Source organism: Populus nigra, chromosome 1, assembly GCF_951802175.1.
Source record: "Populus nigra chromosome 1, ddPopNigr1.1, whole genome shotgun sequence".
NCBI classification, from domain to species: Eukaryota; Viridiplantae; Streptophyta; class Magnoliopsida; order Malpighiales; family Salicaceae; genus Populus; species Populus nigra.
In genome coordinates, this window is record NC_084852.1 from 23,644,346 (window position 1) to 23,671,662 (window position 27,317).

The window sequence follows — 27,317 nt, forward strand, 5'->3', positions numbered from 1 at the left end:
ATATAAACATTAATCCTCTCTCTAATGATTTGGGTAAGAATGATGTAAATGTGAATATGATGACATTTGAAGAATTGATGGTGAAGCCATCAACCTTAAAGGTAATAGTTTTATTTGATATGATGAAGAGTAATGATTATATCAATAACTCAATGACAACTTAGCCAAAACTGTATACATAGTATTTTTGTAAGTTCCAACAAAGTTAGGGGTATGATATAGACAATTGTGAAGAATTACACTAGGAAGTCGAGATCATGCTAACACTCAACGTGCTTAAATTTAAAAAATATAAAGTTAAGCAAGATGTTGGTATGTGAATGGTGGGAGAGAATGATTCGACAATATTCAAGTACCAATTTAGTAATAATGGACCACTTAGATTAATCATGGAAAAATCTACTGTTGTGGTAACTTCAAATAATCACTAAAAACAAACTTATAATTATAGGACTAACTCTTATATAAGAAATACTTTTGTAATTATGCAAGTTGTAATATCTAAAATGAAAGAAGTGGATGGTTTATCCTGCAGTGGGAGATGTTATTCCCTATATGAGCTGGAAATGCAAAAAGTTAAGAAGCAAGTAGATGGTAATGAAGTTGTAAAATTCCTAAAACTCATGAAGCATAATAAGTACAACATGGTTGATCAATTAAAGAAAACATCGACTAAAATTTTATTATTGTCTTTGATCTTGATTTTAGAACCTCATCATAAGACACTGTAGAAAGTACTCAATGAATATCATGTTCCTTAACAGATCACTTTTGAATCTATTAAACATTTGGTGGGAAGGATCCAAGCTAAAAATTCCCTGTATTTTATAGAAAATGAGTTAGGTCCAGAAAAAAATAGGTATAACAAACCTTTGCATATCACAGTTAAATGTAAAGATCATATGATTGCTAAAGTTCTGGTTGATAATGCCTCCACCCTTAATGTCCTTCCAAAATACATACTTAAACATTTAACAGTAGATATGTCCTATATGCATTCAAACAAAATAATGGCTTAAGCTTATAATGGGACATCAAGATAAATTATCGGTGATATTAATATCATTTTAAAGATTAGGACACATCAGTTCCAAGTCACTTCACAAGTTCTAGATATTCAACTCATTTATAGCATGCTCTTGCAAGACCCTTAATTCACTCTAAAGGAGTCGTAGCCTTCTCACTACATCAGATGCTCAAATACATTGCTGATAGAGGATTAGTCATTGTAAAGATAGAAAAAGCCTTGACGATGATGAAAAATGAGACAATACCTTATGAGGAATAAGAGAATATAAAGGATGCAAATCTACATGCTTTTGAGATTATGAAAATCAGTTTAATTCCTAAATATACAGAGAAAAAAAGCACAAAACTATCTAGTTCTGTTAAAATGGTTGTGAAGTTCTTGATTAGTCATGATTTGCTACTAATTTCAGAGAATAGGCAACAAGATCTAATAAACTATAGGGATCAACAATTTGACTAAGGCTTTAAACTTAGTTGAAAGGATTATTAGATGGCAATGATGTTGGAAAGAGAAAAGAGAATGGCCCGAATGGAATGGAGAGAGCCTAATGAAGAGAAAATGGATATTCTGTATATTCATAATACCTTCCCCAAACTCCTTATGTCATCAATTCATTGGAACCAGATTGGGGTCTAAACTAGTTGTTTCATAGTATGACGATGAATACATCAGAGGAAGTTAATTCAGAAAATATAATGTTCCTGAACTAACCAAAACTCTAGCTTTTCCAGTTGACTATGGGCATATTGGATGGAGACATTGACTCCAAGTAACTAGTAAGAAAACATGGGGAGATAAAAAAATCTCGTTAATTGGCTTACCAAAGAAATTCCAATTGTTTTTAAGATTAAGTAATTCTCATTTCCCTCTATTTTCAATAATTTTAGCGTATATTAATGGGAAAGTTTGTTTTGAACTCGTTTGTTTGTTTAATGTTAGTAAGATGGTATACAAGTCATTTTCTTTGCTTCACATTCTTCTATTTTTTTTGTATCTTTCTTTTTATTTGCACCTCTGCCTTGCATAAATATAAAAAATAATCATCATCCTGAAATACAAAACAATCAATTTGACATTAATTAGCTTAATTTCAATGAAAATTTAATTACAATGGACAAGGAAGAATAGGAGATAATGAGGTAAATGAATTTGCTAAGCTAGTTGAATCATCTAAACAACCTACACATTCAAATTAAGAGGAATTGGAATCAGTAAATGTGGGCACCAAAGAAAGATGAGAAGTAACTGAAAATTGGAACCTCCATCTCTAAGGATGAAAGAATTCTTCTGATTTCTTTATTAAAGAAATATGCCAATATATTCACATGGTCCTATTTAGACATGCCAGGGTTGGATATTGATATCATGATACATAGGCTTCCATTCATTTTGAATTGCAAGCCAATAAAGCAAGAATTAAGAAGAATGAAATTAGAAATTATGATAAAAGTAAAAAAAAAAGGTGCATAAACAATATGAAGCTGGATTTTTAGAAGTAGTTGAATACCCCTTATGGGTGTCAAACATTGTTGTAATTCCAAATAAAGGTGAAAAGGTTAAGGTATATGTGGATTTTAGGGACTTGAATGGAGCAAGCCAAAAAAATGATTTTCTGTTACCACATATCAATATACTTGTGGACAACGCTGCCAAAAACTCTACATGTTCTTTCATGTACGAGTTTTTGAGGTACAACCAAATTAAAATGGTGAAAGAAGATAAGGACGGGACCACATTTATCATTCATTAGGGTATTTAATGTTACAAGGTTATGCCCTTTAAGTTAAAGAATGTAGGAGGAACATATCAACAAGTTATTGTGATATTATTTCATGATATAATGCACAAAGAGATTGAAGTATATGTATATGATATGATTGCTAAATCAAAAACAGAAGAAAACCACATCCAAATACTAAGAAAGCTCTTTGAAAGATCAACGAAACATAGGCTCAAATTGAATCCAATACATTACACTTTTAAGGTGAAATCTGAAAAAAATTTTGGGATTTGTGGTGAGTGATAAGGGCATTGAAGTAGATCTTGATAAAGTCAAAGTTATACAAGAAATGCTTGATCTCAAAACAAAAACAAATTAAAGTTTCTTAAGGCGTTTGAATTACATTACCTGATTCATTTCTCAACTGACAACTACATATGAGTTGGTTTTTTAGCTACTTTGTAAGAAAAATCCAGAAGTATGGAATGAGGATTGTTAGATGGCTTTTGAAAAAATAAAACAATATCTATAGAATCCACCACTCTTGATTCCACATATAAGAAGAAGACCATTGATTTTATATTTGACAGTAAAGGAGACCATTATAGGTTGTGTTCTAGGTCAACATAATGATTCAAGAAGGAAAGAACAAGCTTTTTATTTTTTAAGCAAGAAGTCCACCGAATGTGAATCCAGATACACCTTTCTATAGAATATTTGATGTGTCCTAGTATGAGGTGATTAAAGACTTAGACATCACATGTTATATTACATCACTTGGTTGATATCTAAAATGTATCCAATTAAGTATATCTTCAAAAAGCCCTATTTGTCAATCAGGAACGCACAATGAAAAATCTTGTTAGCAGAATATTATATTGTTTACATAACTAGAAAGTCAATAAAATGAAGCATTATAGTTGATCATTTGACGGGCAATATAATTAATGATTATGAGCCTCTACAATTCAAGTTTCTAGATGAAAACATTGTCGTTATTGAAGAAGAGGATAAAGATAGGGATAGATGGACCTTGTACTTTAACAAAATAGTGAATGTGTCGAGTAATGGCTTGGGGGAAATTCTCATTTCACCATCAAAAGAACAATATTTGGTAACCATCATATTATAGTTTGAATGCACCAATAACATAATAGAATATGAAGCATGTATCTATGGACTCGAAAGCTTTGGAAAGAAAAGTTGAAAAGCTAGATGTGTTTATGGATTCCTTATTGATAATTTGCCAAGTAAAGGGAGAATGACAAACAAAAGATGAGAAGTCAAAATCATATAAAAAACCTTTTTAATCTAGCAAATCAATTTGAAAAAAAATTGAGTTTACTTACATAAGTAGAGTTAAGAATCAGTATGTAGATGCACTAGCTACCTTGAAATTGATGATCCAAATCACCTATAATGAAAAAGTATAGGTTGTGTGCATCAAAATAAAAAAATATCCCTGCTTATTGTTTCTTAGTCAAAGAGGAAATAGATGAAAATCCATGATTCCATGATATCAGGTAATTCATTAAAACCAAAGAATATCCATTTGGTGAAAACAAATTAGATAAGAATACACCAAGAAGGCTGGTTACAAACTATTTTTATGGATGAAAAAGTGTTTTACAGGAGAGGTTTTGATGCGACTCAACTCATATGTTTAAATAAAAAAGAAACCAAAACAACTATGAAGGAAGTGTATGAAGAAATTTGTGCTACCCATGCCAACAGACACATGATGGCATGAAAAATACACAGAAGTGAGTACTTCTAGACCATAATGGAAAAAATATTGTATTAAATATATGAGAAGATGTCACAAATGTTATATTTTTTATGATAAATTGAATGCATCACAAGTTCCTCTTCATAGCATATCATCACCCTGTTCATTCATGATATGGAGAATGGATGTGATTGACCTAATAAATCTGAAAGCAAGTAATGGTCATCGATTCATTTTGGTGGTGATTGATCACTTTACAAAGTAGATTAAAGCAACATCTTATACCCATGTTACCTATAAGGTTGTTCAAATATTAATTGAAAGAGTTTTTGATTTCGTGTTTGTGTGTTCGTGCTTATAATTGTTTATTTTTAATCTTTAATAAAAAAAATTCTAAAAAGTAATTGTTTATTTCTTTTGTAACATATCGCGAGTTGATTTGGATCGGGTCAATGTGACCCAAAAAAACCCATTAAAAATGAGTGATGGTGTCAGGTTCTAATTTGAGATATACAAGAAAATAGGTTTAGAAACCCAGTTCAATATACACCTTCCTCACACGTCTAATGCTCACAATTCAAGAAGCGAGTTTTGGGCTTCAGACCAAGTCATGATCCCGAATTACTTTTATGACAACCCATATGCGTTTAGGTAGACGATTACAAAAGATTTAATAGATATATTGTTACAAATCTAAAAAATAGATAAGATTTTTTAAGATGATATATTTTTTCTTTTAGTATAATTAATTTATTATATAATTTTTTTAAAAAAATCAATTAAAATTTCTAGTTATCATAAACTAAGTGAGGATTTTTTTTTATAATTTTATCATGATATCGAGTGTGACATTAATAATAATCAAGAGGTTTATACGAATTGCATGATATGATACAGATTTAAATCTTAATCCCTGGGAAACTTGCCCTTGATTAGTGATTACCATTCCAGTACCCTAAATGTTTATCTACCCATCCCCTGCATCTCTCAGATTGGCAGGAGTGGCGCGTGGAATGCAGGGACCAATTTCATTGTTCGAAGCAGTGAGATAATAAAGGAAGCAGAAAGTAATTAGCCCTCGCTTTCTCTGTAAAGTGGGTTTTGCTTAGCTTGGAATACTAGCTAGGGCCTAGTCCTAGTAGTAGTGGTGGTGGTGGTGGGAGTAGCGTCTTTTTTCTTGCCTCCTTTTCCACTAATTGCTCGTTCCTAGATTTGCCGTCTTCTCCTTTTTAAGCCCAGACCAAAGCTAACTGGGGATGTTGTCGTCTAGCTTGTTTCACACGAGTCCAACTGGATTCCCATTTTCCACGTTAGGCCATTTCAAAAAGTTGGAAATTCTTATTTAACAGAAACTGATTGACGAGGAAAATCACTTTCTGCTGTCATAAAGTCGAACAATACTTTTCTTTCTTTACTTTTCCTTTTCTTTGATTCGTAATTTCGGTGGGTTAATCTAGCAGTTGGTTTGAGTTTTTTTAAATTTTTTAAAATTAATATTTTTTTAAATTTTTTTTAACACTGAATTAATTGATAAATAAAATTTATTTTGTTTTTTTATTGGGTTATTCTGGTCTTACAACTCAAGTTTGACATGTTAAATTAGGCTGCTCGGGTCATTTTTTGAGTTAATTGAGAATTGCGAATTGAGTTTCAAAATATTTTTTGATTTATTTTCTATAAGATTGTTACATTCTCATAATTCAAGTTGTAAATTTTACATGTTAACCCGAGTTGATTTAATATATTATTGTTTTAATATTTAAAATATATATATATATCATCTTAAATTTTACATGTTTTTTTTCATTTATCAAATTGACTAGGTCATATTAAATCAATTTTTATATAATTTAATTTTTTTATATTTAAAATATTTTTAATACGAGTCAACTTGTACTTGTAGCCTATTGCGAGTAAATAATAAGTATACATTATTATATATAAAAGGAGTGGTAAGACATTGACAAAAAGTAAAATGCGTTTCGTTGCCGTGTGGGGCATTGCAAAGTCACAATGAATGCTTATCCTTGACAAAGTCTTAATAGCCTTAGCCTACATTAATGTAAAAAAATAATTTGGCAAACTATATAGTTGTAAAATTTACCTGTGCAGCAGGCCGTTTATTCTTGTTTTTATTTTTTATTTTTATTTTTTTTATCAATTTGATCCTTTTTCCGGAATCTAGTAGCTAGTGTGACCCAATCTTGACGTGTCAATCAGAATATATTGCTTCAAATATTTTGATGTGATCCGGGGGGAGGGTTGCCGTCGTCCTCTTCCATAGATGGGAGAGGCAATAATTCACATAAGCCATGGAAGTAGAAGCCATGGCTGTGGTTGACGATAAGATGCCACGCTTTGGATCTTGATGGGACACCGTTGCCTTTTCTAAGCTCGAGTGTCCGAGAGGAAAATAGGTCGGTGTTTCGTGGGGATACTATTGTCATTTTGTTAAAATTGCTTTTACTTTAAAGAGAGAGGTATCTTATTTATACACTGCTCTTTTCTTCTTCTCTTTTTGGGTGTATTATTAGTATTAAAAAAATTGGTTAATAGAAAGTATTTTTTGGTTAAAAAAAATTTGGTTTTAAGAAATTTTTTTCTTTTAAGAAAAAGGTGGAAAATGCTTTTTAGAGAGTTATAAAAAACATTCAAAAATATTTGTTGTTTATTAATTATATCAAATCTAGTAGTAATTTTTTTATTTTTATATATTTTGTTTTGAATATTTTTTTTCAATTTTATTATTTAGAATTTGACTTAATTTGAGTTTATATCTACTTTAATACTTATTATTTTGATTTTTATTTATCTTTTTTGTAATTGAAAATTTTTATCTATCAGATTTAGTATTTATTTTTTTATTGTTATTTATTTTATTTAAAATAATTTATTAAACAATATTTTTTTTCTCGATTTTATACTCTTTCAATTCTTTTATCCATAATTTTTAGACCCAGCCTGGTCCAAGGCTCAGGTTCAGATTTTAACCAAGTCACCGGGTTAATTCTTTTTTTTTTCAAATTAGAACGACGTCTTTTTAGTAAAAAAAATAAAAGTCAACGGATTGCAACCGGGTTTTTGACCGGGTCTTGCCGGGTCAGTCGAGTCACAATGGATTTTTTCTTTCCTTATTTTTTCTTCAACCCGACCCGGTTCTAGCCCCGGGTCAGCCGGGTCCCGGGTCGACCACCAGGCCGGGCCGGATTTCAAAACTATGCTTTTATCTGTTAGGTTTGATATTTATTCATTTAATTGCTATTTGTTTTATTTAAAATAATTTATGAAATTGAATTTTTTTCTTAATTTCATCATCCTTTAATTTTTTTTATATGTTAGATTTGATTCTTATTTTTTTAAATAAATTTAAAAAATAAAATATTAATAAGTTATTTTCCAGCTTATTTTTCATAACATGGTCAAACATTGAAAAATATTTTTTAACTTATTTTACATGATGCTACCAGACATAAAAAAATAATCCACTTTTCAAGAATTTACTTTCTATGAAAATTACTTTTCAAAATAAAAATTACTTTCTAATAAATAAACATTATCTTAATGTGTGTTTGATATTATAATGTAAAGTAATTTTTAAAAATAATTTTTGTCATAAAAAAAACTTCATATTTTTTAAAGCAAAACATACTTCTAAAAAAACATTCAAAAGCAAAAGCTACCAAAATTTTAAACATTCATTTAATATAGCACTAGCATAAATTCTCTTCCAAGAGGTGAGTTTTGGATCCTTATATGAAAATAGAATAATAGAATAACTTCTTATAAAATATCATATATGAAGTGTCATCAATAAGTTACAATGCTGCGCTTGAAATGACATTTCTCAAAAAATTAAATTTTAATTTTGCTTAATATTAATTTTGTTTTATATTTTTGAATCGTTTGAATGTGATAATATCAAAAATAATATTAAAAAATAAAAAATATATTATTTTGATGTATTCTAAAAAAACAATTTATAAAATAACCGCTATCATATTATTATATACTTTTAAATTCAAATTCAGTCTCACTTTATGAAGTAAAGAATTGTATAAGATTCTCTATGAACATATTATGAATACCTTAAAAATAGTGATTTTCACACTTTAAAATATATTTATTATACCCACTACCATTACACATGACTTGTTATTTTAACCTTTTCATTATTCCATTCCAAGAGGTAGTTTAAAATTGCATTCCAAATAATATCTTTAAAAAAATTATATTTTTTAAAATTATTTTTTATGTATATTTTTATATCATTTTGTCAAAAATAATTTTTAAAAAGAAAAAAAAATTATTTTAATATATTTTCAAATAAAAAACACTTTAAAAAATAACTGCTACTATACTCTCAAACACCTATAAGATCTATACTTTTATTATCTTCTCATTACTTTCAATCAAAACACTTTAAATAAAATATGCTAACCCTATAGTTTAATTATTATTTTCTCCAATCCATTAACTTACCTATTGTATTATTAAGTGATTTAATTAAATCTCGTAGTATCTGATTTAACTAAGATCAATTGAGCCAATTGGTAAGATTTTGAAATTTGGATATTAATTTATTGACGAGCATATAAACAGAGATTGTCTATCGTGATCGATCTTTGACTAAAAACAAATTAAATAGACAAATGAGGAACATCTACGCTGCCTTCATTAATTTTAACTTCATATTTAAATACGTTTATGACATCCATAAGAAAAAATATCATGATTGCAATATTAGTGTGTGTGTATATATATGAATTTATTTTTTAATAAAATAATATTGTGTTTGTTTTATTACTATAGTTATTTTTTATTTAAAAATATATATTTTTTATTTGATGACATGTTCTATTCGAATCCATTCTCAACTATTAATCAATAAACTTTTTTAAAAAAACTTTTATTTTATTAAAATAATATTTTTAAAATTTATTTTTTTATTGATCACTATGTACCGAGTAAGGTTTATTTCATAAAATTATTTTAATTTACTAAATTACTCAGATTTTGATTAATTTTGTGTAGTAACTTTTGAAAAAGTTTGCCGCTATGTAAAAGCCGAGATTGAATGTCAAGAGGCTGTCTCTCTCTTTATTTTTTTGAAAAAATAAAAATAAATAAATCATCCAATAATTAAAACTGCTTCCCTCTTAACAATGTTGTGGTCATTGTAACTTGTTTTTCATTTGAGTGGGACTCACGTTGTCGTAAAATTTAGTCTCATTTTTCTATTTCAAAGTCACGAAGGAATGCTTAGGATTATCCCGACAAGATCACAGCAATGCCATTAGAGATGTAATTCCTGGGCTGCCTAGCAGCACTTCACCTCGCTGGTACCCTTCTCAATGGAATTGGGAGACACTAATGCTTCGATACAATCTCAGTTAAAATTTACAATTTGCAAGGAAGCACTCAATTGTTTCAAGAAACACTTACAAGAATCCTGCCAAGCTCACAGCAAATTCTAAAGATAAAAGGCTTAGAAATCCGGTGACCTGACAGGCACTTGACCACCTGGCTAGTTCATGCACATGCGAGCCAATATATCAGCTAAAATCTGCAATGAGCAAGGAAGTACACAATTGTTTCAAGAAACTGAATACTGTACATGGAAGAATTGTTCGACACATTTGGCATACATGTTGCCTTTCAAACCCAAGTACTAAATGATGGCTATTTCAAGATTGATGCCAGGAGTTCATTTTCATCTTGGGTCGGTTTTATGTATACTGAGAGGAGGAAGACATACAGGCTGGTTAGCCAGCCACCACCCTTCTATGCATATAAGAAGAGAACGTGTAAAGCTTTTTAAGAAACGACCATTAGAATACCTTCCAACAATACCATCAAGTATACCAATTTTAAGGGACCACATGCCACTCTCGTATTATTCCCATATCGTGCTCTCAGCTTTCTTTCTTTTTCTGTGTCTCTCTCTCCCAATGAAGAGGAAAAACCAGGGGCCTCTACTCTTATTCAACCTCCAGCTTTCAAATGACAGTCAAGCTTTCCTATCTCCCCACAATCCTTTTCGTGGCTATCACCCCCTCATTGCTCCATGTTGTTGTGGTCAAAAGTCTTGGCACTGCCTCCACCATTGCCATCACGTATAGTACTCCTACTGCCTGTGGTATCGTCGCTGGGGAACCAACCCAACGAGTTCAGTGCTACCAAAATGGTCAAGCCATTGCCTTGCAACCGAATATTTCTTTTGAAGCTATTTCTGGAGGCCTGAACTTCTTGTGTGGCCTCAGGTCTGGAGGCCTGGCTATTCTATGTTGGGAGACCGCTGCTATATCTCATTTTTCAAGCTTGCAACCAAAGCGTATATACTACAGCAACACTGTCAGATTGACTGATCTAACAGTTGGAGATGTTCAGGTTTGTGCTAGAGAGGTCAACTCTGGCATGGTTAAGTGCTGGAGAGGAGTTGGGAGAGGTAAGTCTTCTTTTCCATCACCTGGGGTGGCTTTAAAATTTAGTACAATCACATCTGGTAGTGGCTTTACCTGTGGGATTTTGATGAATAATAGTAGAGTTCATTGTTGGGGTAATAGTGATGTGGGAACTGAGATTGAGAGACAGTTTGGCAATTTGACTATGTTAAACTTGGTTGCTGGAGAGTCTCATGCTTGTGGATTGGCTAGGAGTGGAGTTTTGGTCTGTAAAGGGAGCAATGGTTCGAGACAATTGGATGCTCCTTTTAATTCAACTTTTGAATTTTCAGCACTTGCACTAGGAGCAAATTTTACTTGTTCTATTGAGCAAAGAAATGGATTAGTACAATGTTGGGGAGAAGCTAATAAATTTCAACTGGATAGTTACATATCAGAAAATGATTCACTAGATTTGATTGTTGCTGGTTTGAATTTCATATGTGGGCTTACAACAAGGAATTTATCGATGATTTGTTGGGGAATGGGATGGTCTAATGCTCTTAGTCATGGAGATGATCTTCCATTAGGAACAATAATTCCAGGTTCCTGTGTTCAGTCTTCATGCAGCACTTGTGGTATGTATCCAAATTCTGAGACTTTATGCGGTGGCTCTGGGAGTATCTGCAAATCATGCCAGATTGAACGCCCACTTGCATTGCCATTGCCACCGATAACACCACCTCCATCCGAAGAACTGCAACCAGTCCTTCAAGTGAAGTCAAGAAACAAGATTTCTTTGGTTTTTCTGATCGTCGGTTCTGTTGGTGCTTTAGCAGGGATTGGCACTATTGTTTATTTCTTAAGCATATTTTTACATAAAAGATATAGCAATACTGTCCAACCGTCAACTACTGATGTAAATTTGAATATTGGTGCTTCAGTGAACAGCGATTCTACTGCCCCACCTTTAAGATTATTTTCCATTAGGAGTTATGGCTCACGAAGGTTAGGACAGCAGAGAAACGGGTCATCTTCCAGGCGTACAGAAAGGACACAGAATTTTTCCCTATCAGAGCTTCTTACTGCTACTAACAATTTCTCATTGGAAAACAAGATTGGTTCAGGGAGCTTTGGCACTGTTTACAAAGGCGAACTTCCTGATGGTCGTGAAGTGGCCATTAAAAGAGGAGAAACTGGTATGAAGATGAGGAAACTCCAGGAGAAAGAAATTGCATTTGATTCCGAACTAGCACTTTTATCTCGGCTTCACCATAAGCATCTACTGGGGCTTATAGGTTTCTGTGAAGAAAATGATGAAAGGCTTTTGGTCTATGAGTACATGAGCAACAGGTCTCTCCATGATCATTTGCATAGCAAGGAAAATACTGAAAAGAGTAGCAGCATTTTGAATTCTTGGAAAATGAGGATCAAGATTGCATTAGACGCGGCTAGAGGAATTGAGTATCTGCACAACTATGCAGTGCCACCTATTATTCATAGAGACATCAAGTCCTCCAATATTCTGCTTGATGCAAATTGGACAGCTAAAGTATCTGATTTTGGATTATCACTAATGGAGCCAGAATTTGATCAAGAATTCTTGTCAACCAGGGCAGCTGGGACAGTAGGATATATTGATCCTGAGTATTATGTATTGAATGTGTTAACAGCAAAAAGTGATGTTTATGGTTTAGGAGTGGTATTATTAGAACTTCTGACAGGAAAGAGGGCTGTGTTCAAGAATGATGAAGACGGTGTGGTCCCAATGGGAGTTGTAGAGTACGCAACACCATTGATAGCAAAAGGGATGCTGCAGAATGTGCTGGATAAAAGGGTGGGGCTACCGGAGATGCAAGAGACTGAAGCAGTGGAGCTTATGGCCTATACTGCAATGCATTCTGTAAATTTGGAGGGAAAGGAGAGGCCTAATATTATTGACATAGTTGCTAATTTGGAAAGAGCATTGGCTCTCTGTGAAGAGGTCCGCACTAGTTGCTGTTCGACCACATTCTCCATTCCTTCAGATTGAATTGAAGTATCCATGCCAAAAGAAAATCCAAGCAATTTTTGTCGAGTTCCTTTCAAACTTCGATATCCACTTCCCTATCTGGTGGACATAATACCCTCCAAAGTTTTATTCTTTCCCCAAGTGCCACAAAACTACTAAAGTTAGTCATCACTAACATGGAAGGCATTTTCCTGGTAGTTGTTTTGTTCCTTTTCTTCTGGCTTAAATCTTGAGGTTTCTTTTGCTATCACTTCACTTGGTTTTTCTCGTTACACTATAAAGCAATCAGGACTTTAATTAGTCAACAAAAGTTAGTTGGTCTGGGAGACATGGGGGGGCTTTAGTGGAGATTCCAAGCAAAAATGATTCCACACAGGTAGTGGGATCTGAATCACATGGGAGCAAGTAGTGGCTGATTTTCAATAGATCAACCTCTGCTGTGACCTTTATTAGCACAACTGGTCAAGATATCTTGGTCTTCACACATTTTTATGGAGGATTCTAATTTTCTAAAAGATGGAAGAGACACGTGGGGTCCATCACAGCCAAAGAAATTTCTGCCAAAAAAAAAAAAGTCTGGCAAGGAACTGAAATCATTTAGCAAGAAATGCAAGTTTTGGGTGTCTGCCAGGCTACCAGCTTGTTAATTTATAGTTGATAAAATTACTGAATGTATTATAAGCGACCAGAAATAGAATTCCAGTCCTTTTTAGGATAAGCAAGGTAAGAACTTGAGAGAGGAGAGGCTTACCCCTGTTGTGTGGTTTAGGATGTAATCAGCAATGAAGTTTATAAAAATGGTGTCCTTTTCCCTGTGTCCATATCTTATAAAATTATTTAGATTAATTCAATCAACAGTTGGGTTTTTAATGTAGGATGAGCTGTTTAATCACATATATCCCGGGTCCATGCAATACATGAGCAGTGTAGTATAGACACTTCACTTATACTAAGTCTCACAACATATATATCATAAAATAAATTATATAAAGATTTCACAGTGTTTCAATATTTTTCAAAACAAATAAAATTAAATAACACTTTAAAAATTCTCATCATCGGATAAAGCACAACAAATAATTCATAATACTTGTAACATTGTCAAAATCCAAACTGAATTAAAATAATATAATAGTAGAGCGTTTAAAACATAAAAAAAAAAAACTATAAAAAAGCCTCCTTGAATAGATAAGGCATACCAACTAAAACTTAAAAAGCAGAAATACTCAACAAAGTTCACCTGCTAACAGAAACTAAGAATCTGAAATAATATTAAAAAAATATTAATAATTTAACATACATCTTAGATATTAATAGTTTGTAAGTCGATTCTTGATATAAATATATATGCTAAGTATATTAACATAAAGTAGTGGGATACACGTCAGAGATTAGATGACACCTGAAGATGATCAGATGACACCCGAAAGTGACCACTGTGGAAGGATTAGTCGCCACATGCTGATGGCTCTTTCTTTACCTAGGTATACAGAATACTATATGCACATAGATTAATTATGCTTTGTTAGTATGAAGTTACTGACAAGTCTTATATCAAGACATATTAGATATTCATATAATTATCAAAGCAAATGAATATCATATCAAATAGAATTTAATTCAATATAATACAAGTGTAAATTCAAGAATAGATGAATACTCGGATAATAAAGCAATATATATAAATATTCACGAATTAATCAGTTATACTCATTATATAATCAACATACATATATTATTTATATTGCATGCATATTAAAAATTATCTCACTCACCCGAAAAATAAAAGCAAAAGATAAACGGATGCAGAACCGTAGACTACTGATAATTGTTAGGAGGAACGTCAGCACAATCTATAACGGATACAGAAAAAAACAACTTGAAGCAAAGTATTATAAAAGATTAAAAACTCTAAGCTTAGAGACCAAACTTTAAATATAAAGCCAAACTGTTTTACCCGATCGATCCTGAACATAACCTTAACTGATTGAACCTAACAAACCCGATAAAACTCTATTGCTAGGTCAACCAATTGACTACTATCACATGCCAATTGGTCGGCTGGTTTAGACCAACCGACAGCACAAACCAATTGGTCGGTTGATTTAGAGCAACTAGTCAACCGATTCAGCCAATTAGTCGATCGGGATTCTAGAATCCTGATCTATTAGTCTTTAAATTTACAGATTTCACAATAACACAATCTGTTCTTCAACAACCCATAATTCCAAACATTAAATCAGTTTATTTAAGGCCAACTAACACTCTAAAACATCAATTCAATCCTTTAAATCATTTCATCATCAAATTAAAATAAAAACCTTAAACTCTCCTTTAATCCTTTCATATTCAATGTCTTAATTGAAAATAACAGTAGAGGGAGATACTTGTTTCTTCAATATTTTTTAAACCAAAACTTAAGTTTAAAACTAAAATTCTTGGTATTTTGGGAGAAAGTTATGGTAAGAAAGAGAAAGAGGAGAAGTGGAAAAGCAATTTCTTTAGTAACCTTCTTTTTAAATATCTAGGTTAGTTTAGGTTGAGTTTGAATTTAAGTTTGGTACCTAGGCTAGTTTGGGTTGGATCTGAATTTAAGTTTGGGCTTAAGTCTAATGTGCTAAGAATATAAGATTCATAGAGTTCTTTTCCCTTTTCCTTGAATTCATATCATACGATCAATCACAGGCTAGCTGATCCATTTTTGATAGCAATATGAAAGTCTAAATGATATGGTGAAAGTGGGATTTTAGCATTAGTCCTTGCTTTCAGAGTAAAGCATGTGGTTTGGTTTGCTTCAAGAAAAATATTTAAATAGAAGCTAACAAAATATAAAATTCTTTAGATTAATTCAATCAACAGTTGGGTTTTTAATGTAGGATGAGCTGTTTAATCACATATATCTGTGGATTGAATTTAACATTAAACAAGTAATAATCTATTATGATTTGTTGATAAATCGTGTCATGAATCTGCGTTAGGTGCTCAGTACTCAGTAGTTGTGTCTCAATCAGAGATTTTAAGCTAATTATTTAGTTTCCGTGACCAATCCAAATGTGCTTCCAATTTTCTTTGAATCTTTAGAAAACTCAGAACACGAATATCAGAATATTATCTGTATGAACTCAGCACAGATATCTTCAATTTCCTTTAAAAATATGGCAGCTTTAATTTCTCAAAACTATGCATCAGGTGACTGATAGTTGTGGTGTGAATTCTTCAGACTCGTTTATGCGCAACAGAATCATTGTGGTAGGAAATTCTTTTTGCTTTTGGTTTTGTTTACCCTATTAACAAATCTGTAATCCGACACGGCTACAACTGAATATGTACACCAGCTGAGGCTTATCACCTCAAGATTTTGATCATCAGACTGCTTATATGAATCTATGCTACAGTTTACCAACCTCCTCCAAGCCAAAAACATGCTGACATTCATGATTTTGCTTTCACATAAAATCAGATGTGTTTTCTTAATATCAGAGTTTGCAATGTTTTCCAGTAAAAACTTTGCAATACATAATAGGAGTAGAATCTGCAATAAAATGATAGGTAAACAATACATGTCAACAGCATTGTAAAATCTGATTGGTGTACTGGTGCATGCTGTATGATCAATTAAGTTCAAATTGCACGAGAAGTTTTGCGTTCTTGTACTTATCTCCTCTACGATCATGTAATGGAATTGCTCGAATCCCAGTTCTCAGCTCTGATATAGGTAAGCATGTCTGGCCTCCAAAGTCATGCTGTCCAGACGTGTCGTACTCGAGGACTGTAATTCTAAGCACAGCCAATTCAGGAACAGTAAGTTTGAACTCAAATTTCTCATTCCACACTGGTTGCCAGTCATCTTCAATTGGTTTTGTTTTATACACAGCTTTATCCGCAGGGACTCCCGCAATTCCAACCTGCAAATCAATTAATCAGTCCCCACAAAACATTTTAGTCCTTGTTCAGATTCATGAAGGTAGACTCATTTCGGAGAGAAATAGAGAGCAGCATCAGGGCAAGGAGCAGTGTGACTGCTGTGCAAATTAAGATTAGTAGAAAACACTTGAAAGTTGAAAGAACTTATTTGGCCTCTCCAAGGTTAGCGCAAGTTTACTATGCTGTCAGTAAAACAGCCAGAAAACTTGCGACTTAAAATTCCTGCAAACACACGTTTTGATTATTTTTCTCTTCACAATAAAGCATATATTTTTACTTGCTTTGATTAAACCTGCAATAAACAGAGAGCCATAAGTCGTCTTACTTTTACAAAGAAGTCTGGTGGAGAATACATATCAAAATGCGTGCGCCGAAAATCCAAATCCCAACCTTCCCCCATGTAAATTGTCACCTGTAAAGAAAAAGGTAAATCCAGATTGTTCAATATCAAAGAGATGAGAAGTGGAAATTTAGAACATTTACAGCTCCCACCTATGTCCGCCTACCTTCAGAATTTTCTTAACCGGTAATCGCACACTAGGATCGAAAACCTCGTTACTCAATAAAAAATCAGGTTTTTTTACATAACCACAGCCTCCATTGGCTTTAAACATCCCTTGCATAACCCACAGGTGCTTCCCATAGCCCTGTCAAGGAAAGAAGAGAAGAAGTCAGGAAATCCACAATATAGTGAAAGAAAATTACTGGAGAAAAAAAAGGTGGACAGAAGGCATATTTAATTGTTTTTCTGAGGTATAAGTCTACAGCCATGTTGCATCGGAATATATGAACATGAACAATCTTTAGATAACTGTCAAGTACTAATTTAGTACTCATTCAGACTTCTGAAGGAGACTGACCTGCATATTAAATGCAACCATTTGAGCTCCATGCGCCCACCCAACAAAAGGATTGTAATTAGAAGAAGTAATGCGTGTACCTTTGGGGTACACTCTCAGCAAATTACGCTGTGTGAACCTAGATGAAGAAATCATTGGACTTGATAATTAGACCTGATAGTTATGATGGGGAAGTAAATGACATCGGAGGTTGTTACAAGTACTAAAACTAATTTAGACAGGCATGTCCTGTCTCATGAATGAGAGGAAGATCCGAGATGTCAAGAAATTCTGGACTACAATGTTGTCCCTGACTTAACAGCATAGCTTCGTGTATAAAGGAAGCATAAAACCCTTGTTGATGAACCAAAATGGTTGCCGAAGCCAATGATTTTCTTCTTGGGGCCCCGTATAAGCATTTGCAGACCAAAACACATAAAAGGCTTGCTTTTATAATTTATTTTGAATATGATGTTATTTACCTGATAATGTCAGCTCCATGTCTTCTCGTAGCATTTTCAAGTTCTTGTTCACTCAGGCTTAGACGTCTTACTTTTTTCTCATCTATGCTGAGCCAGTTTTGTAATGCACCTTTCGGCTTACCTGCGTTAATGGAAATTAAATGCCTGTATTCAGGAACTGTCATGTCCTCATCTTCTTCTTGAAGACTTTCTCCCTCGTCTTCCTCATCCTGCTCAGTGAAATACATGAATACGTAATTAAAAAAAAAAGGTTAATTCTTGAAGCATTCAAAATTAGACCAGAATGAGTAAATTCCGGATTCACCTTATCACAAGTTTCGTTATCACTTTTGGAAGCTGTCTCACCATTATTCCATTGTTCTTTCTTTGATGATATTTTTGACCTTTTGGCAGACTTACTGCTTGGAGTTTCAAGATACTCTTTTGGTGGTTTAGTTGAAATCATAACCTTTTTCTTCAATGACTCTGGTGATGGAAATTCCCGTAATTGATCTGTCTCGGGACGGTACAGCATCTCTCCAAATGTTTTAGTGACCATCTACAGATAAACAGATTTTGGTCACACAAGAGTACACTCAAAACCATGTTCATCATAAAAATCCAGGACATAAGTTCACTCTCACCTCTGCAACCTGACCCTGAAGATTTGCAGGTAGGTGGTCTTCAAAAGTTATCACAACTGGATATTCAGATGCCTGAAAAGCGTTGTCCTTGATGGCATTCAAGCATTTGAGGAGGTCCACTGGATTAGTGAGTGTCCTACAAACCGAAAAAACAAAAAAAAAAATCGGTTGTTTGAGGAACTATTTATGTTGTCAGGCTATGAAACTCTTGGAGCTGAAATAGACTATAGGACTATAGGATCTTAACCAAGATTCAACGAAAGTTGGGGGACCAAAATCTCTGTCCACTTTGTTGCTTTGTAAAAACCAACACCAGCATCTCTATTTCTATTGAAAAAAAATACTCGGTGGAGTAGGATGTCTGTGAAGAGAAAATGAAGCAAGAATGATCCAATGCCCAAGGTTTTAGGTTGCAAAAGCAACAATAAAGAATATGATTCAATCTGGGGCTGTTTCTGATAAAAAGCCCATATTGTGTTATTTTAGAATGGATGAAATGTTACTGATTTCATCATGAGAAACCAAAGCCCAGCAAAAAAATGTAAACCCCCAGCTAGTGGATAAAATACAGAGAGAAGGAAAGCAGTTTACGATTCACATGCACAATTTATGATTCCAAAAATGAATAGTGTTTAATTCACATGCATAACACAAGCTAGACTACAAGAAATATCTAATATTTCTCCATTTACAATTTCAATGAACATCATAAATTAGGCGAGCATAAGCAACATTACAACACAACGTCAGAATTTGAAATAAGTGAAAATAAACCCCATACCCTCCATGGCGAACCTCCACCTCGTCTTTCTTGGAACGTGGCCACAAATCTAGTTCAATTACCCTGACACCTCTCCTCAAAGCCTTTATAATAGGTTCAACACTGCTATCACTGCTTAGTTGATTTCCAGTCAAGTAGGAGTTATGGCCAGTGTACAGGAAATAATGAGCCAGTGGTTGAGTCATGTCATGATGCACCTGGATTCAAATACATTCAAGCTATTACAGTCAAGACTTTTCATTTGATTATCAGGATTAAATGATTTTGAGATATCACAGATGGTCATGTATGTGGAAGATGTTTAGTATGATTCTGAAGCTGAAAAAGAAAAAAGGCTGGTGAAGAAATATAAGATTTAGTTGACTGTCAGAAAAAAGAAAACAAGATTACCACCCTAGATGGAGAGAGAGGTCCGTTAAGGTCTCCAAGAAGATATCGGAAGAAGGCTTCAAGATGGAGGCCCCTTCTTGAGAAGATGTTGAGATGCTTCAGACTATTGAAGATAGCCTGAGCATCATCCCTGGTGGCATTGTACTCTCCTTGAAACTCAACCAAGAAACCACGTAGATTATCAAGAGACATGGTTCCATTCTGCGAGTATTGGTCAAAAAGGATCTTGACGTCTTCAGGAGGCTCAAGCACCCTGAGTTTGAATATTCTCCTGAAACAGAAGCAGACTTTGAAAGACTGCCTAGACATTTGTTGCAGAGAAAGAGATGAAATCCTTGGGTTGTTGTTGTTTATGAGTGAATGTATATTTTCTGATTAAGAAGTTAATATGGAGAAAGAGGAGAATGTCTTCACATGGCAGCACATTCTCAAGAATAGCGTCCCAGCAAAGTGAGAATCTGTCTCAGGGTAGTGTTTGTATTTTTGTTTCCGATAAAAACTAGCGGTGTGAAGCACATAGTCGTAGCTTTTCTAAGACTAGCGAGAATTTTCTTGAAATAAAGGAAAGAGATTGCTTGTCATCGGTTTGAACTGTAAAGCAAGAATAATTGATAAAAGAAAAGAGTCGTGGGGCAGAGAATTGGATACCTACCTCCCATTCTTCTTTCGTGGAAGTCTACATATTTGGGATGAGAATTTTGTCCATTTACACGCGCAAACTGCTTGGCACTCAAGTTGTGAGTGGCACTCTTCAGCAATTATCCTGCCTCGTTTATATATCCCCTCCCCCTACTTTCAGCATTCTACTCCACGGGAGACATTTACCCGGTTATACTCTATTCACTCGATTAGATTTTTAATAATTCAGTTAATTTAGTCAAATTTGATTTAAATTCAACAAGGTAAACATGGCATATTTTTTAAAAACAAAACATTATCATTTTAATAAAAATAATTGATCAAAATTAACTTGACTTGGTAACCTCTGGGATGACCCAATGATCCATGCCCTTTTCCCGGTTAACTCCTTTACCGAATTTGAGAGCTATGCATGTTTTTCTTTTTCTTTTTCTTTTTCTTTTTTTTTGTCTTATCTTTGTATTTTGCTTTGGCTGTTGGCTTTACAACCTTTTCAATATACTCTCGATAATTATCAAAAAAAAAAAAACAGAGACAAACAATCTCATGATTTTTGTCACTCGAACATTATTTGGAGTCTAAAAGGTTAAATTTCATAAGAAGCTTTGTATTCTTATATTTCTCTCCGATCATACAATGGAACATCTCGTATCCCAGTTCTCAAATATAATGTTGTAATATTTTGAAATAAAAAGAGAGGTTTTAGTAGGAAAAAGCATCAATTCTCTTGGAGGAGTAGATATTAGGTATAAATAAATGAGAGGTATTCAAGTAATTACACAGAGTTAATAAATATAAAAAGAAAGAGATAAAAAGAAAAGAAAAGAAAAGAAAAGGAAAGGGATGAAAAAATCAAGAGGGAAAACTAAGAGAGGAAAAGAAGCAAAAGAAAGGAGATGGGAAGATAAAGGAAGAGAAGGAAATTAGAAGAGATAAGCCTTTAAGGTTAGCATTACACTTTGGTTAAGTATAATTGTTGTATTTAGCTTTGATTTTAAAATTGTTAAGGTTTTTAGGGTTTTGAAGTTTATGTTTTTAGTGTAATTGATGAATTGATTAAATTTTGATAGGTCAATTAAATTGTTATGGTTTTTTGAGGTTTAGGTTAGAAAAATTGAGATCTATCATTTTAGAGGAGACTAGTGGATCGAGAATCTGGAATCCCAATCAACTGATCAACCAGTTTATCAATTTTGACGACTGGTTGACCTGTATGGTTTTGGTCAACCAGTTGGTAAGTTTTGGTTGACCAGTTGACCTAGCAGTGAAGAATGAACGGTTGTTTTAGATCCGGTCAATTGGGCAAGTGTTTAGGATTGAATGGATAGATTCATTTTGCTTTTATAATTACGTTTTGATCTCAAATATTAGAGTTGTAATCTCTTATTTTTTATGCTTTGAGTTGTTTTTTAGTATGTCATTTTTGTATTTAGATACTCCTGATACTCTACATGCTGGGCATTAGTAAGATTCCTTCAATATTTACTTTTGTGTTTCTTCAGCTTTTAAGTCAAGTGGGTGGATAAGAATCCATATGCAAGAGGAGTAGTATAGATATTTGAATTGTTAATATGGAATGGACCACGCTTTTTGGTAAATTATATATTGTTCATTATTTCTTGCTTATAATAAAGCATGATCACTTATTAAAATTGATTTCTTGATATGATATATTATGTACATTTGAATTGATAGCTTCTTATTTGATTAATTGTATTAATTGTATGAGTTGAGCATTTAAGAAATGATTCGGTTTTGTTTTATTATGACCCTGAGGTATGTTAGTCAGAATACTCATGCTAACAAGGTAGTGTTAATCTTTGTGCAAATTGTAATTCTAAACCTTAGCTGGTTAAAGGAGTCATCATCATATGGTGACTGATCATCCTACAGTTTGAAATGGCTTGCTCACTGTATTTTGATTTTCTAACCAGCTTTACCTTATGATATTTCTCGTCATGACTTGCTTGTGAAACTCTCATGAGCATAACACTTGTGCATAGCACACACACTAATGGACTTATGTATATCCTTTGTTGACGAGACTAATAATGGTTGGGAGTGTTTTCCTATAATAACTTGTGTGTTTGGTTCTATGCATCGTCTCTTGTGTATTCTGTTTGCCTATGTAATGGGAGAGAGTGTGGAAAATCTCTTAGTGAAAGAAACACTTAGTTGTTAGGTAAACACGAGTGAATCGATGAGGAAAAGGTCAAGTCTAGCGGGACTAGACTGTCGTGCAAGGTCTATTTTTGGGATGAAAAATTGTTGTATTACCTCGCATGTGTATATTGAACGTTAGTTATTTATTCATTGAGTTATTGAACTCACCCTTTTATTATTTATCCCCTTTTATTATTTGTCTTCTTTCAGGTTTATAGCTTTGTTGGCACGTCGTTTTTGTTGGACTTTTAGAACCTATTTTTTTTTATTGTAATTCATACTATTTCTTTTTTTTTTTTTTTTGATTATCGTGGGTGTCCGGGCCAGCTTGCGCGCACCTCGACTAATCCCACGGGCCCTGAAGTTAACGACCATGTAAGCCTCCAGTGGCCATCATATGAGCAGCCATAGGGTTTGAACCTGAGACCTAAGAGGGAGCAAACCCCTTAGTCCCAAGCTCTTACCACTAGACCACCACCTAGATGGTTAATTCATACTATTTCTATTATGTCTAGTTAGTGCTTTATAATTATTCAATTTGTATTAAGGTTTGTATTAAGATGTTAATAGATATTATGGAATTAATTATGATAGCAAATGTGGTGTAGAACTATGATTGAGTTAGAAGAAAAGGTTTGTTTGTATGTTTGGATCGGCATAGGTAAAAAACCTAGAAAGGGACATTGTTTATGTGCCGTGCCGGTCATGAATTCAGGAATAAGGTAGTGGCAGATATAGGCAAACATGTTTGGCCTCCAAAACCTTCATTCCCATATCTGTCTTGCTCGAGGACTGCAATCCTAAGCAAAGCCATTTGAGGAACATTCAGTTTGAACTTCAATTTCTAATTCCATTCCGGTAGCCAGCTGTTTTTAGTTACGTACGTTGTATCCTTAGCTCTATCAGCTGGGAGCCTGATTCCAATCTGTGAATCCATTTGCTGGTTATCATTAGTAACATTTTTCCCACGGTTATGTTCCAAATGAGGGAAATCTAGATGATAATTCTGCCAAATGAGTAATGCGGAGTGCATGATGCTTGTGTCAAGATGAGCATAAAAAATCTGGAAAAACTTCTGGCGTGTCAAAGTTTACAGCAAGTTCAGAACTCCGAAGGAGAAAAGCAGCTCCAAAATTTGTGACTTGAAATTCCAACAGGCACATATACTGATGACACATATTTACATAGATCATCTTACTCTTACGAAGAAGTCAGGTGGAGAATACAGATCAAAATGTGTGCAGCGAAAATCCAAATGCCACCCTGCCCCAAAGTAGATTTTCACCTGAAAATAAAAAGGTAAATCCGATTCAGATGTTTCAGTATTGGAGAGATGAGAAGTGGAAATTTAAAACAACTATAGTTACTACTTAATTTTGTCCACGCACCTTCAAAATCTTTTCTACAGTCAATTGCACACTAGGATCAGAATCAGGTTCACTCAATGAAAAACCAGGTTTTTTCACACAACCACGGCCACCGTTGGCTCTAAACATTCCCTGCATAATCCAAATGTGCTTGTCATTGCCCTGACAAGGATATAAAGAGGAAAGGGTCAAGGAAACCCACAAGGCCACAACACAGAAAATTGACGTTCTGCACCAACAAGCAATTGAAATGGAGCTCAAACAGTTCGAAATTCTCTTCCTGCTTAAGTTAGTTGGTCAAACATGAAAATGGAATGTTATCAGAAGAAAGCATGCAATATAACTGGAGCTGCTAAGAAATTCAAACACCTAATTTAGCTTAAAGACAGTTTGATGATAGTGTTGTTGGATCTGCAGTCGCATACAATTCTGGTTTGTTTTTTATCAGTTTTGTGGCTAGATAATCATTGTTCTCTTCTTGGAAGAAGTTACCTAGACTTGAATTATAGTGATACGACTTTTCCACGTATACTGAACTAGCGATTTCGATATGGGACTCGGTTTACCTCAACAATGATAGGTGGGTTATTTTTTTTATTTTTTTTTGTCATGGACTTGTATTCCTATTCCCTTTTGGTGAAGAAAATGCTTTGAGCCAACACAAGAACAGGAAAGCCATAAACTACTTTTCTTGCATGCTTAAGCACATCACAAGATCCTGATGTTGGATTGAGACCTGCTTTGTTAGATGCACATTTGTACTGTCTGTTGGAACAACAGTTTTGCAACTTAAATAACTTCGGAAATCAAGTTCTGTCGAGTAAAGTAGTTCATCGGAGAGTGTCTTGTTCGGTCTTATGTCCTATAGAGAGCGATCGGTGACATAAATAGAGAATAAAAGTATCAGCACTCATTCTGTCAGCATAAGAAGGAGACAAACCTGCATATTAAATGCAGCCATTTGAGCTCCGTGCATCCATCCAACAGAAGGATCGTAATTAGATGAAGTCATCCAGGTACTTTTAGGGTATACCCTCAACAAATTATGCCGGGTAAACCTGGAGGAGAAATCATTAGACTTGATTTTGAGATCTGATAATTAAGATGGCAAGTTAAATAATACTGGAGCTTATACTCGGTACCAAAACAAATTTAGACAAGCATGTCCTGCTTCGTGAAGAAGCAGAAAATCCGAGGTGTTGAGACATTCTAGACTTCATGTTGTCCCTGACTTAACAACACAAGACTTCGTTTGAGAAATCTATGATCCTACTTCCTAATATCCTCGTCAGTAAAGGGAATACTGAGTTATTAAGTTATAATTTAGGTTGTCATTCAGCTTTTAGAACTGATTTGCTACTACGTTTTTTTTTTTTTGTTTCATTTTAGATTTACAATCATATTATTCTAACTTAAGCTATCTGTCATATCAAGAGCGAGACTGCTTTTATAATGGATTTGTACTTTCTCCTGGACAGATTTACTTCCCTCACCTCGCCGGAATGAATTTGAGATTTTCTAATACTCAGTAAGTCGAAAGATAGAGAGTAATATTTCTCACCATAGATACCGGACCGAGCCCAGCCTGATAGATTGACTTCAAACCCGAAACCTTGACCAGATCTTAAGAAAAAACAAAACTGGGGTTGTAGTTGGTTTTTATTTATTTTTGTGTTTTAAAAGTGTTTTTAGAAAATTTAAATTTTTATTTATTTTTTATTTTAAATTAATATTTTTAGATATTTTTAGATTATTTTAATAAACTGATTTCAAAAATAATTTTTTAAAAGTAAAAAAATATTATTTTAATATATTTTTAAATAAAAAATACTTTAAAAAATAATTATAATCATAACGAAATTTTTAAGCATCCCGTTGCAACCCAGCTCTTTTTTTTAATAAACAAAAAAATTAATTTTCAAAAACCTATTTGGTAAGAGGTGGAACAAATTATCTCAGGTGATTACACCTGGCCTCACATATTTTTTTTGTTTTTAGTAGGTGCTCCCCATAACAAATTTCATTTTAAAGGTCAAAAGCATATTACTATTGAACATATAAGATAAGCACGTGGGAGAGGGGGTAATTAGATGTTTTTCTCTTGGCCAAATCTTATACGCGTAAATTTACAATTTTTTTTTTGTTGGTTATATATATATATATATATATATATATATATATTATGTTCATAAAAAAATTATATTTACTTTAACTTAAAATGAAAAGATAATATTTTTTTAACGTAAAATAAAAGATTTTATAAAATGATTTTTTAAATTTTACTATTTATAATTTATATAGCCTAAATCTATTTGAATAGTTTTTAATTTCTCATATATTAAAATTTTAAATATTTTTTTAATTATGATTCTCACATTAGATCATGAGGTATTAACCGAGCACCGTAGCTGCCAAACTTGCAATCACTTGTTTTATTCCCAACGATATATTTGAAGAGCTTTCTACGCCAGTAACCACTACCCTGTCTAAATGAAGTTACAGCTCAAGCACTTGGTGCAATCAAATGCAGTTTTTGTGATGGTGGTTCAAGAAATATAAGTTTTTTAAAAATATGGTTAGACGTGATGAGTTGGATTTAAATTTGATAAAAATTATAATTGAGATTTACATAATAAAAAACATGTATAAATACAAAACTCGATTAAAAAAACATGTAAAAATTATTTCAAATTCAATTTTTTAATGGACCACGCAATACAAAATACAATTTAATTTGTTATCAAATACTTTACTGTTGTTGCACCGCAAACATAAAAACAGTTAAGAACAAACGCAAAGAATACTTGAAAATATAATTGTGATTGCTTTTCACTTGGAATATATTAAAATATTTTTTTATTTTTTAAAAATTATTTTTTATGTTAACATATCAAAATGATTTAAAAATACAAAAATATATTAATTTAAAGAAAAAAATTGTAATTTAAAAAAAAAAAACTTTTGAAACCATCCCCGGCTTACTTGTAGAAAGCCGTAGCAATAGCATGAATGACTGTAACATAGCGGTCCATTCCCCTATTATATTTAAAAAAAATATATTAAGGCCTCATACATGTGGTCCATTCCCCTATTATAAGTAGGGCAGAGAGCTCATGCAAGCAAGGAACTTAAATCTTGTAGAAATTCAGAATGTCTTGCAGAAATCATCATGACTGTAACATAGCGCTTAGACTGTATGCTTAGAGAGTAACTATTGTTGTCTTATGTGAATGTGCATA

The 27,317-nt window shown here is 33.1% G+C and overlaps 3 protein-coding genes across 6 annotated transcripts; 1 reads left to right on the forward strand and 2 right to left on the reverse strand.

Moving 5' to 3' along the window:
• The first annotated feature begins 10,479 nt into the window (after positions 1-10,479).
• On the forward strand, positions 10,480-12,891 carry LOC133678629 (putative serine/threonine-protein kinase-like protein CCR3). Its single transcript, XM_062101058.1, has one exon. The coding sequence runs from the start codon at positions 10,480-10,482 to the stop codon at positions 12,889-12,891; it is 2,412 nt and encodes an 803-aa protein (XP_061957042.1).
• A 3,417-nt stretch (positions 12,892-16,308) lies between these two features.
• LOC133691884 (phosphoinositide phospholipase C 2-like) lies at positions 16,309-20,439 on the reverse strand. Of its 3 annotated transcripts, none has more exons than XM_062112512.1 (9): positions 19,913-20,438; positions 19,520-19,716; positions 18,739-18,874; positions 18,420-18,653; positions 18,116-18,324; positions 17,655-17,772; positions 17,301-17,441; positions 17,120-17,206; positions 16,309-16,775 (listed from the first exon to the last, which is right to left on the reverse strand). In XM_062112512.1, exons 1-9 carry the CDS (start codon positions 20,216-20,218, stop codon positions 16,482-16,484), a joined length of 1,722 nt encoding a protein of 573 aa, XP_061968496.1. In that variant the 5' UTR covers positions 20,219-20,438; the 3' UTR covers positions 16,309-16,481. The 3 variants fall into 3 exon arrangements, with proteins under 3 accessions (XP_061968496.1, XP_061968488.1, XP_061968503.1); XM_062112504.1 differs by having other exon boundaries at positions 19,910-20,437; XM_062112519.1 differs by having other exon boundaries at positions 16,633-17,016; positions 19,910-20,439.
• Positions 20,440-23,327: 2,888 nt separating this feature from the next.
• On the reverse strand, positions 23,328-27,306 carry LOC133681178 (phosphoinositide phospholipase C 3-like). Of its 2 annotated transcripts, none has more exons than XM_062104340.1 (3): positions 25,019-27,306; positions 24,100-24,210; positions 23,328-23,996 (listed from the first exon to the last, which is right to left on the reverse strand). In XM_062104340.1, exons 1-3 carry the CDS (start codon positions 25,088-25,090, stop codon positions 23,901-23,903), a joined length of 279 nt encoding a protein of 92 aa, XP_061960324.1. In that variant the 5' UTR covers positions 25,091-27,306; the 3' UTR covers positions 23,328-23,900. The 2 variants fall into 2 exon arrangements, with proteins under 2 accessions (XP_061960324.1, XP_061960323.1); XM_062104339.1 differs by having other exon boundaries at positions 24,100-24,240.
• Between the last annotated feature and the right edge of the window lie 11 nt (positions 27,307-27,317).

What these genes read in the sequence shown, in the direction of transcription:
- LOC133678629 (XM_062101058.1), top strand. Translation starts at nt 10,480, where the DNA reads ATGACAGTCAAGCTTTCCTATCTCCCCACAATCCTTTTCGTGGCTATC.
- LOC133691884 (XM_062112504.1), bottom strand. Translation starts at nt 20,218, where the DNA reads ATGTCTAGGCAGTCTTTCAAAGTCTGCTTCTGTTTCAGGAGAATATTC. An exon ending in CTCTCTCTCCATCTAGGGTG is followed by an intron (nt 19,717 to 19,909) that starts GTAATCTTGTTT and finishes ATTTGAATCCAG; the next exon opens with GTGCATCATGACATGACTCA. An exon ending in TGGTTGCATTTAATATGCAG is followed by an intron (nt 17,442 to 17,654) that starts GTCAGTCTCCTT and finishes TTTCCTTGACAG; the next exon opens with GGCTATGGGAAGCACCTGTG.
- LOC133681178 (XM_062104339.1), bottom strand. Translation starts at nt 25,090, where the DNA reads ATGACTTCATCTAATTACGATCCTTCTGTTGGATGGATGCACGGAGCT. An exon ending in TGGCTGCATTTAATATGCAG is followed by an intron (nt 24,241 to 25,018) that starts GTTTGTCTCCTT and finishes TATCCTTGTCAG; the next exon opens with GGCAATGACAAGCACATTTG. An exon ending in CTGTAGAAAAGATTTTGAAG is followed by an intron (nt 23,997 to 24,099) that starts GTGCGTGGACAA and finishes TTTTATTTTCAG; the next exon opens with GTGAAAATCTACTTTGGGGC.